This window comes from Dendropsophus ebraccatus, chromosome 7 (genome assembly GCF_027789765.1).
Source record: "Dendropsophus ebraccatus isolate aDenEbr1 chromosome 7, aDenEbr1.pat, whole genome shotgun sequence".
Classification (NCBI taxonomy): domain Eukaryota; kingdom Metazoa; phylum Chordata; class Amphibia; order Anura; family Hylidae; genus Dendropsophus; species Dendropsophus ebraccatus.
In genome coordinates, this window is record NC_091460.1 from 70,777,307 (window position 1) to 70,792,231 (window position 14,925).

Below are 14,925 nucleotides of genomic sequence, written 5' to 3' on the forward strand. Positions count from 1 at the left end.
TTCAGCATCCGTTTAACGGATCCGTTTTTTTTAACGTCCAGAAAAATAGGGTCAGCAACGTTTTTTGGTCCGTTTTGGTCCGCCAAAAAAAAACGGATCCGTTTTTTTTTATAATGGAAGTCAATGGAAAAACGGATGCACACAAATGAATCCGTTTTTTGCAATCCGTTTTTCATGCGTTTTTTTTCAAAAAACGGATGCGTTAAACGGATGCTGAAAACGCAGTGTGAACCTAGCCTTACCAACATGTTCACTGTTTAGGGCTTTAGTTATTGGGCAGAATTGGGCAATCTACATATACATGTTGGTGTGTCTGGGTTCCATTTTATTTTTTACAGTCCCTTGGTAGTTACTAGAGATGAGCGAACCTGGAGCATGCTCGAGTCCATCCGAACCTGAACTTTCGGCATTTGATTAGCGGTGGCTGCTGAAGTTGGATAAAGCCCTAAGGCTATGTGGAAAACATGGATATAGTCATTGGCTGTATCCATGTTTTACAGACAACCTTAGAGCTTTATCCAAGTTCAGCAGCCCCAGCTAATCAAATACCGAAGGTTCGGGTTCGGATCGACTCGAACCCGAACCCGGTTCGCTCATCTCTAGTAGTTACTTGTTTTTAAGGGTTTTTATTTTTGTTGTCAGTTGTATATATATTTGTGGTGCTTTAATAAACATATTGTCTGATTTATACTTTTCTATTTCCTTGTGGTGTGCTTTTCCTTGTGACATAGCTTTTTCTTTTTGGGTGAATTTATTTTACCTCTCACATAACATAATCCTCATGGTTCTGAAGCCCCAGCTAATATGCTCACGTTTTCACTTCCTCCCTAGTGAATTCTAGAAGGTGCGTGAGCAGTTACTGAAGGGGGTTCTGTGCAGAGCAATCTTGAGAGCTGTATAGAGAGATGTATGACATGAATGACGGAGTTTGTTCAGCAATGTTTATCCTAGGGGCCATTATATACCAGGATGGTTTATTACACTTCTGAATAAATGTCGTGAGCTTTTATTCATAGATGAAACTCTGGATGCATTTTATTAAACCTATGTTACAAAATAGCTGTAAATAAAACAAGGTCTAATCCTATAATGCTCAATATACAATGCCAGAAACAGCTCAGATCCATGGCTCTGGAGAATTTCTGGGAGCCAATGGCAGCATTTCATTGGTAAAACCCTTGTATTACTGAAGTAATGAGCATGACTCCATACTGTATCTCCGGTACACTAGGCATTCTGTACAGGACACTGAAAAAGCACCAGCCCTCTATGTATAAAGTCATTTGTAGCTTATAACAGCTACTTTTATATGTATAGACTTGCTTTATTTGTGTTTGTTATCTTGTAATTTTTCTATCAGTTTAAATTTTTTTTCTTCATTTTGGAGACCTTGGAGAACCAGTTAACAGTTTTCCATAGAGTTTTGGACTCAACATACAATGGTTGTCCTGGAACCAATTAATATTGTAACTTGGAGGACCACTGAATAAATACAAGGCAGCACTTTGTGTCTTTTGTTCTATCGGATTCAATGTTTCAACCAGTACAGTCTTTTTTTAAGTATTCTGTAATGGTTGAAAAGTTGCATACAGTGGAATGAAGGACACATTTGGAATGGATTGGAGTGCTGCCTTGTATATATACTTTGGGGGACATTTATGAAGACCGGACACTGATCGTTAAGCCCCGCCCCCTTTTCTGGACAAATTTTCTAAGAGACACACCTCTTAGTAAACCCGGCCGTCCCTGCGCAGGCTCAGCTCAAAAAAGCACATCATATCATGTATCATGATTTACTCATGAGAGGGGCATAATCATGATAAGAAGCCTCCTCCCTGCCACCCATCAGGCGATCATGGGATACATCAAGGGAGAAGGGAGAAACTGCGCTTTCTCCCTAGCGTACACCCCAGCCGCAACCTTCATAAATCTCCCCCTTTATCTACATTGAAACTGCTGTGGTCTCGTCTGTGATGTCGTCTGATCGTGTCATTTCAACATATTGAAAGACCATGATCAATACAGCGAAGCCGCTCTTTAAATGGTCAGCCAAACGATCTAAGGATCGAATATTGCTTTTGCAGCAAGCATGTGTTTCTCTGTATACCTTCAGGTGGCTGGAAAAGTCACAGAATTTTCTGCAACAAGCCCCCATGTGAGAATGTACCTTACATTTATGCTCAAGAAAATGTGAATAGGCCCTAGTCACACATCAGTAATCCTGTGGACCCACAACTACGGACAGGATTTGGATGTGTATTCAACCCCTATGAACCCACTGAATGAAATGCCTGTCCCTTTTACTGATCTGTGGCAAGCAACTATTAAAGGACCATTCAATACAGTAGGTAAAATACTGTGTGTAATTACATACAATACTGATGTGTGAAAGGGGCCTTAGTAGTCTGAGATTGTTGCATTTTGTCATCAATTAAAGTTACCAAACCTTAAGAGACTGCAGTTACATCTGACCACCAAGCAGTATCAATATGCCTCCAACAACTCACTGTGCAGCATATTTTTGCCTTCCCTGCTTAGATGTTAATATCACCGACGTTATGTCATAGCATTTGTTGCCAAAAACTAGATTGGAGCAGATTAATTCCTGGCTGGATTTTCAGTAACTGTGGGGCCATGATCGTTTGTGGCATGCAGCACAACCTCATTCACTTGAGTAAAGGGGTTGCACAGCCAAGCAGCGCATGTTATTCCTGGTTGTACAAGCTAATACCATTTGTGTCTTTTTCCCTTATAGCAAACATTAAATTTATCACATTGTGCGATTTTGAAATTGGTGTCCTGCTTTGTGCATTTGTATGCCACCCGTTTATTTTTTTCTTTTGGAAGTGGGGGTGTGGAGACATAGATAATGTCTAAAAGTGCTACTCCAGCCATATTTCTAATATTTCAGGAAGCAAGAATGCATTTATGCAAAAGCATGATGAATATGCAGGAACAAAAATTGCACAATTTATGCCAAAACATAAGTATCAGGGCAATGATAATTTCCCCTCCTTAGGCTATGTTCACACAACGTTTTTTCAGCTCTGCATAAAATAACGGAAGTCATTTAGCTGTCTAGCTGTCAATGATGGTTGTTGGTACATTATTCTAGTTTGGGTCACCGTTTTTTTAATAATAAATAGTAAAAACGGAGAAGGATCGGTGAGAAAAGCAAAACTGTGTGCGAACAACTAATAAAAAACATACTCTGCAAAAGATGTCCGAAAACAATTGTCATGATCATTATTTTGACGTCTGAGGCAAAAACATACATTATTCAATACATTGTGTGCATTGGACGTTCCATTGACTTCAATGCATTGCATTGCAGTCAGTTAAATAGCAACAAAAACGGACGTTATTTTGAACTGCAAAAGCGTCCTCCTTTATTTATTTTTGACGATGTGTGAACATAGCCCTAATCTGTTTTGTATAGTGCTTTGTGCCACTAAAAATTTTAGCAAAACTCTACAAGGTTAATTTTTATACAAATGCGGAAACCATGCTAGTCCAGCTCTAATCAGCGCACAAAAACATCTAAAGTGGCATTCCCATAAACCTGTGAACACATGCATTTGAAACCACACTCCCATGCACCAATGGGCGCCCAATTTTGTTGATTCTCCAGTAGCCATGCAATGTTTGTATTTCAGTCAGTCACTTGGAAGCCAAAAGTAGAAATAAAACATTCACTGAGAAAAGGGTATAATGGGAATCGTTACACATCTGAACACCCATGGTTTGTTTGCCTCAGCACTGTCACCCCCCAGTGTGCTTCCTGTGTCTCTCCACATCCAAAACAATCAAGATATGGGGGGGAGGGGGGGGGGGATTTATCAAACATGGTGTAAAGTGAAACTGGCTCAGTTGCCCCTAGCAACCAATCAGATTCCATCCCTCATTTTTCCAAGAGTCTGTGAGGAATGAAAAGTGGAATCTGATTGGTTGCTAGGGGCAACTGAGCCAGTTTCACTTTACACCATGTTTAATAAATCTTCCCACATAGTGACACTTTGAAAAAAAAACTGTTGACACTAAGGGGGACATTTATTAAGTCTGCGTTTTCTGCGCCGGACTTAAAAATGCCCCTGCATCTCCGGCGCTACGGAGATTTATGTAAAGGCGGACTGCCTCTACATAAATCCTGTGCGAGCCGGTGCGCAGGGCCGAAAACCTACGCCAGCTGAGGACTGGAGTAGGTTTTCGGCGTATCTTTAAAAAAAAAAAAAAAAAAAAAAGATAAATCGCACACACTATGAGTCCGCGCCCTCCATCCCGCCCCTCCACACACCCCGGCGTACCCGGCCTAAAGAGCCGATTTGCTAATATTTTATTCGAAAATCGGCCATTTTGCGAATAAAATATTCGCAAATCGGCTCTTTGGCCCTAGCCTTGGGGTATGTGTACACTGAGCAATTCTCACAGGATTCTGCGCAAAAAGGGTGCTGAATCCGCCTGTTTAAATGCAACATTGCTTCTTTCCATAGAGCAAAATGGAATTTCCGTCTGTCATTTGTCCGGAATCCGCGTTCCACTTAAAGATTTGACATGTCAATTCTTTGGGCGGATAGCGCTGGCAGAATTCCATAGAACTCTATGGGAGTTATTTTTCGCACAAAATTCCGCAAGCGCTATAAAATGTGCGGAATCAGTCAGCAGAAATTCAGAGCAGATTCCGCAAGAATTGCTCAGTGTGCACATACCCCTAGGCCCCATTCATAAATATTTCAGCCACGGTTGATCTGATGCTGTGGATATATTTTAAAGTCCACAGAAACATATTGTTACTCTGGCTCAAACCTCATACACAAGCAGAAAATGTTTTCCAGCTTGTTCCCCCCCCCCCCCCAACCCCATTTTCTATCTTCCCTTTGTTGTCTTTTTTTTTTTTTTCTTGTAGTTTTTTTGATGCTATGATGCTCTCCTTTGGGCATTTGCTATCCTGTTATCCTCAATGCTTTGGAAATGGTCTGATTGCATTTAGTTATTTCCATTGGGTATTTTGCCTCCTTATGTACCAATGCTGTTTTTCACAATTGTTAAAACTGTCATAAATCTAATAATTAAAAAAACTCAGTAAAATATTACAATTAAATAAATAAAAATAAATTTTATATATATATATATATATATATATATATATATATATATATATATATATATATATATATTTAGTAAATGACCAGACACAAGCAGTCTATGTTCAGGCCACTGACATCTATGTCAGTTCATGAATAGATACATCAACATCAAATTTTTGCCAATGTATTAATTCCATGGATTGATTATTCTGCCTAAAGCCTAAGGGCCATTTCACACTGAGGAATCAGCGCTGATTTCGCCAAAAAATATAGTGCATAGCCAAATTCCATTGACTTCAATGGAATTTGCGCTCTGCAGTTCACACAGCAAAACTTGCCGCCAGAAGAAATTACATGAGATTTCTGCTCTGAAAGTTTTCAGCGCGGAATATTCCTGGAATTGAAAAAAATTAATTCATTTGATTAAATGAAAAATGAATTTGTGCGGAATTCTGCCAGAGGCGATTCTGAGCAGAACACTTTCCGCCCAAAACACTTTCCTTGCTTATTCCTCAGTGTGAACTGGCCCTAAGGGTCCTTTTACACACACAGATTTCTAACAGATTTTTGGAGCCAAAGCCAGGAACAGACTATAAGCAGAAAAAAGGTCAAAAAGGAAAGACTGAGATCCATTCCTGGCTTTGGCTTAAAAATCTGTCAGATAAATCTGTATGTAAAAGGACCCTAAGAGGGACAAGAAGCCTTATTACTCTGTCCACACATAGTCTTTGACAACCATCATTGTATACAGAGAATAAATCATCTTTTATGGACAGGGTAAGCAAGGCTTGTTGTTGCTCTTAGGAGTCCTTCTAGGAGCTCAGCTTTTATCCCCCTATCATATCCTGCTCTCTGATTGGGGAAGCATTAAACACCTGACAGCACACACACGGAAGTGCTATAGTCCCCCACCTCCAGGCAAATCTGGTATACCCTGTGCATGACCTGAGATGTTCGTTCAGGCCACAGGGCTACAAAAACATTCATTTAATAGCATCTCAGATATAAGGCATAGTTTTTTTCAAAAATGGCAAAGTTGTCATAATTCAGTATTTAGGGTGAAAAGGGTGGTCTGCCTCAAAATTCCAGCATTAAAAAGGGATAGTCTTGTGCTAAAAATTATATATATATATATATATATATATACACATATATACACACACATACTTACACACATATGATGGGGCTGCAGCTCCTGTTCTGCTTCCTAGAAAAGCAACTGGAACAAGAGTGCACAACAATGGTGTCCCATCTCAGCCAGGCCCCACTCCAACCAGTCATCTCATGGAATAGAAGCTACAGTAAGGGACCAGCTGTTGTTGAGTATAATTTTTTTTTATGCATTCTTTTCCAGAGCATTATATCATTTTCTTTAAAGCACTGACATAACTTATTAAATTCTATGTAACCTTTTGCAATTTTAACACATATAAAAGAAAAGCAACTTTACAGAAGGCATTGACTTAAATATATGCTTATTGGGTCAGTTATGCAAAGCTAAACAGTCCCTTTTAGCCGTAGCAATCAGAGCACAGCTTTAATTTTCCCAGAATTCAAAGTGAAAGTTGAGCAGTGATTGCTCCCTATGGGCAAAATCCTGCACTAATATTCTGCTGTCAACACAAAGAGACAACCTGAAGTATGAAGCTGTAGGATTACACTACTACAGGCTTTGGTTGTTGTAGACAGTCTGCACATGAGCTGCAGCAACCAACAATGCAGAATTCTTGCTAAAGCTCTTTCACAAAGTTGCATTTTTTACTCTAAGAGTTAGTGGGACAATACAAAATGGCTGTGAAGCATTACCTAAGAAAACATTTTGCACATCAAAAGTTTTCATCTGTGAGGGCTGGATGCACAGACCCCACATCAGTCACCTGACCACGGTGGAAGCAGTGTGAGTCTAAGGGTCCATTTACACAGGAAGATTATCTGCCAAAGATTTGAAGCCAAAGCCAGAAACAGACTATAAACAGAGATCAGGTCATAAAGGAAAGCCTGAGATTTTTCCTCTTTTCAAATCCATTCCTGGCTTTGGCTTCAAATCTCTGGCAGATAATCTTTCTGTGTAAATAGACCCTAAGTGCTTTTCCTCCCATTTCACCAGTCATTCATAGGTCGGGCTCTATAGTAAGCCTATCCTGTGCAGCAATTACCAAAGTGAGAAGAGCTTAGCTGGGCACTTCTTCCATTTCAGCCAGGTAATCGAGGAGCTCTAAACAACTAGACACTGATAAATTAAAATTCTTGACTTTTTTGTGACAGTGACCCTTTGACTTTTATGTGAAATACAGCTCATTCAGTATTAGTGTTGCACGATGCACCGAAATATCGATACTACTATCGATATTCCGGGCCGAAAAACAGTTCGATACCAGGATTTCCTGGTATCGAAACTTTATGTTAAACAGCACAGTTTAACATAAAGTATAGCGCAGAGAACACAGCCGGCAGCTATATGAGCGCCGGCCGTGTTCTCTGTGTGCCGCCCCCTGCTCCCACCTGTCATCTCCTCAGCGCACACCCTCTTCCCCCGTCTGCGCCAAATTCAAATAGCCAGCACATAGCTATTGCTAGTGCCAGCTATGTAACTATATAGATGCCGCTGTCACACTGACAGCGGCATTACCCCCCTCCTGAGCCCGCTCCATATACAGCGGGGGTCGGCTACTGTGTGTAGCAGACCCCCGCTGCTAATGACTGCGGGCAGAGCAGGGTCACGGGCTGGAGAGGGAGAGCGGTGTCCGGGAGAGAAGGCTGGAGCAGGGGTCGGCAGGAGATGCAGCCACTACATCTGCACCGGACTATGAGGTGGTGGGGGCGGCAGGAGTGTGAGGAGGCAGGAGGCCGGAGACTCCGGAGCAGACACAATGCGGGGGGTTTACAGTCGGCCTGACTCTGACTGGGAGGGGGAGGGGGGCTGTAATCTGCAGATCACAGACAAATCCAGGTCACCGGTAAGCATGCCCTGACACCAGGAATAGTAAAACTACAGCCCCCATCATCCCCCCCTGCTGTCTGGTGTCTGTTATATGGCTACAGCCCCCATCACCCTCTGATTGTTAAAGTGTTACATGACTACAACCCCCATCCTCCCACCTGATAGCAGTTGTGTGTTACATGGAGTACAATCCCCATCCCTGGCAGCTGAAGTGTTATTGTCCATACTACCTGTAACTTTCCTGATCACGCACGGTAAACCGAGCAAGTGCAGAAACCACCCAATTCAGTACCCCATAAAAAGATGGTACTAAATAAAACTACAGATCACAGCGCAAAAAATGCCCCTCACCCCCCAGCCAGACAGGCGGAGAGATAAAAAAAAGTGAGTCAGAGTTGGGCAAGTTTTTATTTATTTTAAATAATGGGGACTTTATTTTTAAAGTAATAAAATTAGGGAACATAAATTGGTTCGTACTGACCTGAACCTGGGGGAGGGGGTCATTTCTATTCTTATGTTTTTTTTTCCCCTTAAATGTAATTTTTTAAGTATCGAATTGGTATCGAGCATTGAAAAAAAAAAAAAGTTGGTATCGGTACCGAACTCAAAATTCTGGTATCGTGACATCACTATTCAGTATAACCACTAACTGGGATTATTAGATGTGTGTCCTTCTGTGGAGGTGCAATGTTTTTTTTGTGATTTTAGGACAGTTTAGTAGATCGTTACTAGACTCTAGTAATAAGATGTGTTATGTTACAGTAATGATTGCCACGGGTGCATAGTACAATTATATATTAGAAGTGCGAATGAGAATGTATTACCATCTCTATGCCACTTGCTATAAGTCACAAAGAAAAGGTCCACACCTACCACGATTGAGGGATCACTGCCAAGGCAAGCATTTATGCAACACCAACCTGCCCCTCATCTTGGACATCTTATCTCATGGCAGTTGCCAAAGCATCTGTGTTCCATTTCTGGAAAATAAACTACTGCCGGACTCTTATACTGTAAGAAATATCTTTATGTACAATTGTTCCAGGTATAATAAATGTACATGTTCAGTGCTAACAGCAATGCTCTGCATGTAAACCAAGCACTTATGGTGAGGTTCCTGAAGACATTTGTGCTCTCCTGTTACAAGCAAAGCGCACTACAAGTGCAAGCGCTCTTTAGTATTCCAATGCAACACAGCTGCGTTATACAGTTCTCTGGAGGTCTAGGCTTTCTGCTGGTACAGTCTTGCTGGGAAGAAGAGACTAGTCACAACCCAAACAACGTTTAATATTGCAATACTATTAAAAATATGTCCACATTACCTATGACATACAAATGGAGGGAGGAGAGGGGGAGAAAAGACTATACAAGAAAACCCTTTATAAAAAAAAAAAAATATATATATATATATATATAGAAAAAGAAAGTCTCCTGGGCTATCTGGACCTTCTGTCCCTTTTTGTTTTTTCTGTATTTTTGCTCATTGTTTTTTCATTGTCTCCTCTGCAGTCAGGACAATACCACTTGCCCTTAGGTTTGTAAGTCAGTCCAACACATGAAAAATGGAACCACTCTATGGAACATTCTTCATTGTCACATCCGATCATCTCCCCATAGGACACCTGGTTACACAAGCAATATGTTGGCTCATTGGGATCGATTGGGAAGGGAATAGGGGACACATCCCTTTCCTGCTTGTGTTTGGCTCTCTTTTTCTTCTTGGAAGACTTGGGCTTCTTCTCTTTAGGTGGATCATCAATATCATCTGTCCCATTCACCATATGACACAAGTCTCTACTCTCACTGTTGCGCTGTCGGCGAGGTCGCCGAGTAGAGCGCTCTGCCATATTAGAGTCAGCCTTTGCCTTTTCTGTGGATTTTTCATTTTCATCTGGGTCTAAGAAGCCCCTGCAATGGGCATCAATCTGCTTGGTCCTATTTTCTACCAACTCAAAGACCTGAGTGACCAGTTGTATCTTATCGTCCCCCAGCTCCTGGGTGATGATCAGCGCCCTCTGAAGCTGCTGCAGTAGACGCTTCTTCTGAAGGGGGTCATTTTCATTAGAATGCTTCTCGTAGACCTCATCTACCTCCTTTAGTGCTTCTGTAGGGGGGGGAAAAATCATTGTAAGTCAAAACATGTATGCAACATATTTAAAAGGGTTATTCCAGAGACCGTAGTTTAGACCAGATTCTTTAATTGAAAAAAATAAATAAAAATCAAAGATTGTTGTTACCCTTGCGGTTTAGAAGCACTCCCCTAAATTAAGAGGATGGGATAATAGGATCCCACGAATGAAAGGCAGCTCTTCCAGTCTTACATTAATGCAGATGGTTTTACACCTGCTTAAATGCAAGAGATATTCCCACAAGGACAACGCTTACCATGACCTTTACCATCTCTGGTACTTCTTAGGGGTCATTCACAAGTCTGTAGAATTCCTGCAGACAGGTCTTTGGAGCTCCCAGCATCATGATTAATGTTGGGAGCTCCTAAACAGTTTAAAAGTTCACGCTAATGTACTGATACAGTCGCGTAGATGTGTCAGTACACTAGCTAGTTTGGGAGCTCCAACCATTATAGTTTATCATGATGCTGGTAGTGATGCACTAAAATATCGATATTTCGGGCAAAAAAACGATTTGGTACCAGGATTTCCTGGTATCGATACTTTATGTTAAGTATAGTGTAGTATAGCGCAGACAAAGTATAGCACAGAGAACACAGCCAGCGACTAGCTGAGCGCCGGCCATGTTCTCTGTGCACTCCGCTCCCAGCGGCGCCAAATTCAAATAGCCGGCAGACATCGATCGCTTGTGCCGGCTATTTTACAGGGTAGATGCCAGCGATCTGCCAGCGCAGCATTCCTCCAGCATAAGCCCCCCTCCCCGCGGTGCAGCGGTCCTCCATCGCAACCACCACCCCCTCTCCCGGGACTCACTGACGCTGCAGTCCTTCATGTCTGCCGGTACAGTGAGGGGCATTGAATCAGGTCTGGCACTTAGGGGCGGTTCTTAGTAGGGGGTTGCTGCAACTGCCAGTATATATCCTCTTGCACTACAGCTCCCAGTATACCCCCTTGTGCACAAGCAGGTATGCTGGGAGTTGTAGTGCAACAGCCTTCCAATAGAACTCCCCCCAGCATACCTCATTGTGCACTGCAACTCCCAACATACTTTCTTGTGCACAAGTAGGTATGCTGGGAGTTGTAGTGCAAAAGAAGGTATGATGGGAGTTGTGTTGGGAGGCTACTGCTGCAAAACTGCAACTCCCAGCATACCTTGTTGTGCACTACAACTCCCAGCATAACTCCTTGTGCACAACAACTAGCATCATAGCCACAGCCTGGGGGGGGGAAGAGCATTATATTTGTATTTTTACACTTTAAAAAGAAAAAAAAACTTTAAGTATTGAACTGGTATCGAAATAAAAATAAATAAATCTGGTATCGGTATCGAACTCAAAATTCTAGTATCATGGCTTCCCTAGATGCTGCACACGGATATGTGAAGGACCCCTTCGGAACACTGATCAGCTAACACAATGCTCTTCTCCTATGTCTTATCAAGCTGAATGGCAGGCACAGTATACAGGAATCTGACCCATTGCTCTGGGAGTTGTATATTATATGATTGCATCTACTATAAAATACACCAAACCACAATCTAACAAATCAGTAGTTGATTTATTTAGTCTAGTAAAAGTCTTTCCACCTTCCAAGCACAGAAAGCTGGAATAAGAAAGCCCAGAGTCTCACTGCTGACATCTTCAGGGAGTCATACACTTGGAAAGCAGAAAGACTCTCATATGACTAAATGCAGCTGATTTATTAGATTTGGGTTTGGTGACTCTAGCTGTAAGTAGCCACTAATAAAATGCTTTAGGGTGCCTTCACACCTACCGGATCCACAGCGGATCTCACTTCTGCGGATTCGAAGCGAGAACCGCTGCGGATCCGGTATCAATTCACCCCTATGATAGCACATATTCGCAGCGGGATTTACATCCCGCTGTGAATATGTGCTTTAACTCCCTGGTGCCCGCAGCCCCGCTGTCACATCCCCCCCCCCATCAGCCCACCGCTGCCCGCATCCCACCGCCGAGAGCATACAGCACCTGCTCGGCGGCGCGGCTGCCGGCTCCGGTCCCGCTCAGATCAGCTGAGTTGGACCGAAGCCGGGAGCCTCACTGCAGCCACGCCGCCGAGCAGGTAATGTAAGCTCGTGGCGGCGGGCTGGAGATGAGCAGGATGTTAATCCCGCTGCGAATATGTGCTATCATAGGGGTGAATTGATACCAGATCCGCAGCAGTTCTTGCTTCGAATCCGCAGAAGTGAGATCCGCTGTGGATCCGTTAGGTGTGAAGGCACCCTTAAAGTGAACCTGTCACAAGGGTATCATCATTATGCACTTTAAGGGCATGTTCATACATACTGTGTATCCATGGCATTTAGCTTTTCTTATATTTACACAGCACTGCAGCTTTACAGAACACAAGGCTGAGTTCATACTGGGTTAATGCAGAGCATCTCAGGGTCACAGTCCTGCTGCCCATGGCAACCAATCACAGCTCAGCATTCATTATACCAGAGCTGTGAATATATGAAAGCTAACCTGTGATTGGTTGCTATAGGCAGCAGTAAGACAGCCCTATCCCATATTGTTTCTATAGAGATCTATGCCAGGTGGCCATTCCTGAGCAGAAGCTGTGAGGAGGTCACCAGCAGCAGACACTGGGCACAGTCTGTGGAACCAGCGCCAGGCGGGGAACATATACAGGATCATGGTCCCCTCAATCTTCAGTAATGCCCATAGCAACCAATCACAGGGCAGCTTTTATTTTACCAGGGCTCAGAAATGTGAAATTCAAGCTGTGATTGGTTGCTAAGGGCAACAAGGAGCATTGTGACTGTAAGCCTGCTGATAGTCTCCTCCCCCGCCCCTCCCTCTCTACAAGCAGGCGCCCTCAACCTGTGGCAGAACTACATCGCAACGCATGCCTTACTAACACACTGCCCGGGCATGCTGGGAGCTGTAGTTCTACACGAGCAGCCAAGGGAACACACCACATACCATAAATACACGAGGAGTATAACACAAGGGCGAATGGCTATGGAGTGGCCGAGCAGTGAGGCTATATATAGTGAGGGCCGCAGCACGGAAGCTATACATAGTCCTATGGTTACAGAGGGGCAGGATGGCGGCCATTCTACACAGAGGGTGTGTAACATGACCCCATGACGTGAGAGCCCTGGTATGCGCACGGCCTCCTGGCTACAGGACCCGCCTCCCAGTGGGCGCGGCCTCCCCCCACAGGGGAACCGCCTCCCAGTAGGCGGGGCCTCATCCTTCATTACTCTGACTAGAGGGCTCGCCTCAGGGGGCGGGGCCTAGCCACACTCCACTGTCCCCGGATGTGACAGCTAGCACAAGCCCCGCCCATTGTGGGCAGTGCCTCAGCGCTCTTCCTGATAACAGACCCGCCCCGGAAGTGACGCCACGCTCACTGACAGTATACAGGGGCTTCTACTGTGCACACGCTCCAAGCGAGCTGATACAATGTACAATGATACAACATATGCGCGGTGTACACACGTGACACACAGTCCGTGTATAACACATCCCAGCTCTTCTATACAGCTCACACATCCGCCAGCACTAGGGAACCCCAGCCTACACACAGACTCCGCGCTGCCTGCTGGGACTTCTAGTGCCACAAGTTGTGATCATCCCTTTGCACTGAAGAGAAGCCACAGTGCTGCGCGCACTACAAGCCCCAGCCAGTGAGAGCCCCCGCAGCATGATGGGACTTGTAGTTCCACAAGTTGATGATCGCTCAAAATGGCTGCAGAGAAGCACTAGACACAATTGTATTAGTAGCGGCGTGTGACAGATCGGGGAGGGGGCGGGTTGCCCGCTATCCCCCCGGCCACGTGTAGCCCCCTCACCTCGGTACTTGGTGTCGATCTCCCGCAGCAGGGTGACGCTCCTCTGGATCTCCAGCGGTAACGACTCGATGCACTCCAGGTAATCCTCCACATAGGTGACCAGCTGGCTCTCCTCCACCCCGCCGCTCCCGCCGTGCGAGTAGTAGAACGCCTGCGGTGGCGGCTGCTGCTGTCCTAACATGCTCCCGTGCTCAGCGCATCCAGCGGAGTCCCGGGAGTGCGGCGGCGGCGGCTCCGGTGTGCGCTCTGTGCGGGGCTCCGGCGCTGCGCTCTTCTCTCCGTCTCCTTCGCTCTATCTCTGGGGCCGCATTCCAATTTGGAACCCGGCGGCCCGAGTAGACGTTATGCGCATGCGCGCCTATTGCCTTATAAGGCAGGACGCCCCTTTTTTTCTAGGTTTTATTGTGTTTAGATTTTCCCGCATTTCATTTCCTTGCCGCTGATTGGGTAGAGCTCTGTTGGGTGGGCGGGATCACAGCCAAGTAGGGCGTGACAGCCGTTAGTTGACGCCCCCGGATTTAACTCTTCCGCTCGCTGACAGTTTCAGGCGTATTTGTGTGAGTGGCCTGCCATGTTCCCTCCGTCCTGTTACGTGTATGTGCGTGCTGTCCGCACGGTCCGCGGCCGTTAGTATCAGTGGAGCAGTACACACTTGTGATAGGCTGTGCGGTTTCTTCTAGTGTTACGGAAACAATTATGTTGTATCACTTTCCTCATCCGCTTGTATCGAGGTGCGACTAGGAAACGTTCCCAAGGCATCACGTGATTCGGGTCACATGACCTGCCCGTACTGTCTAGTTGTTGTGATCTGAGCCTGCGGGCCGGACAGGACAACATCACACTGCAAACCGCACATGTCTGAGCTGTCTCTATGGCGCTGTTCACATTTCTATTAGAAGCTTGGTCACAGGTTCCATCAAATGAGACTGAAAAATAGCTCAACAATGTAGT

General features: G+C 44.5%; 1 protein-coding gene across 1 annotated transcript; it reads right to left on the minus strand.

Annotated features, from left to right (window-relative positions):
• Positions 1–9,031: 9,031 nt before the first annotated feature.
• On the minus strand, positions 9,032–14,701 carry ING2 (inhibitor of growth family member 2). Its single transcript, XM_069976567.1, has 2 exons — positions 13,975–14,701; positions 9,032–10,129 (listed from the first exon to the last, which is right to left on the minus strand). Exons 1-2 carry the CDS (start codon positions 14,153–14,155, stop codon positions 9,462–9,464), a joined length of 849 nt encoding a protein of 282 aa, XP_069832668.1. The 5' UTR covers positions 14,156–14,701; the 3' UTR covers positions 9,032–9,461.
• Positions 14,702–14,925: the final 224 nt, after the last annotated feature.

Coding starts and splice junctions, on each gene's coding strand:
- ING2 (XM_069976567.1), bottom strand. CDS start 14,155: ATGTTAGGACAGCAGCAGCCGCCACCGCAGGCGTTCTACTACTCGCAC. Junction 10,130..13,974: donor GATCGACACCAAGTACCGAG/GTGAGGGGGCTA, acceptor CCCCCCCTACAG/AAGCACTAAAGGAGGTAGAT.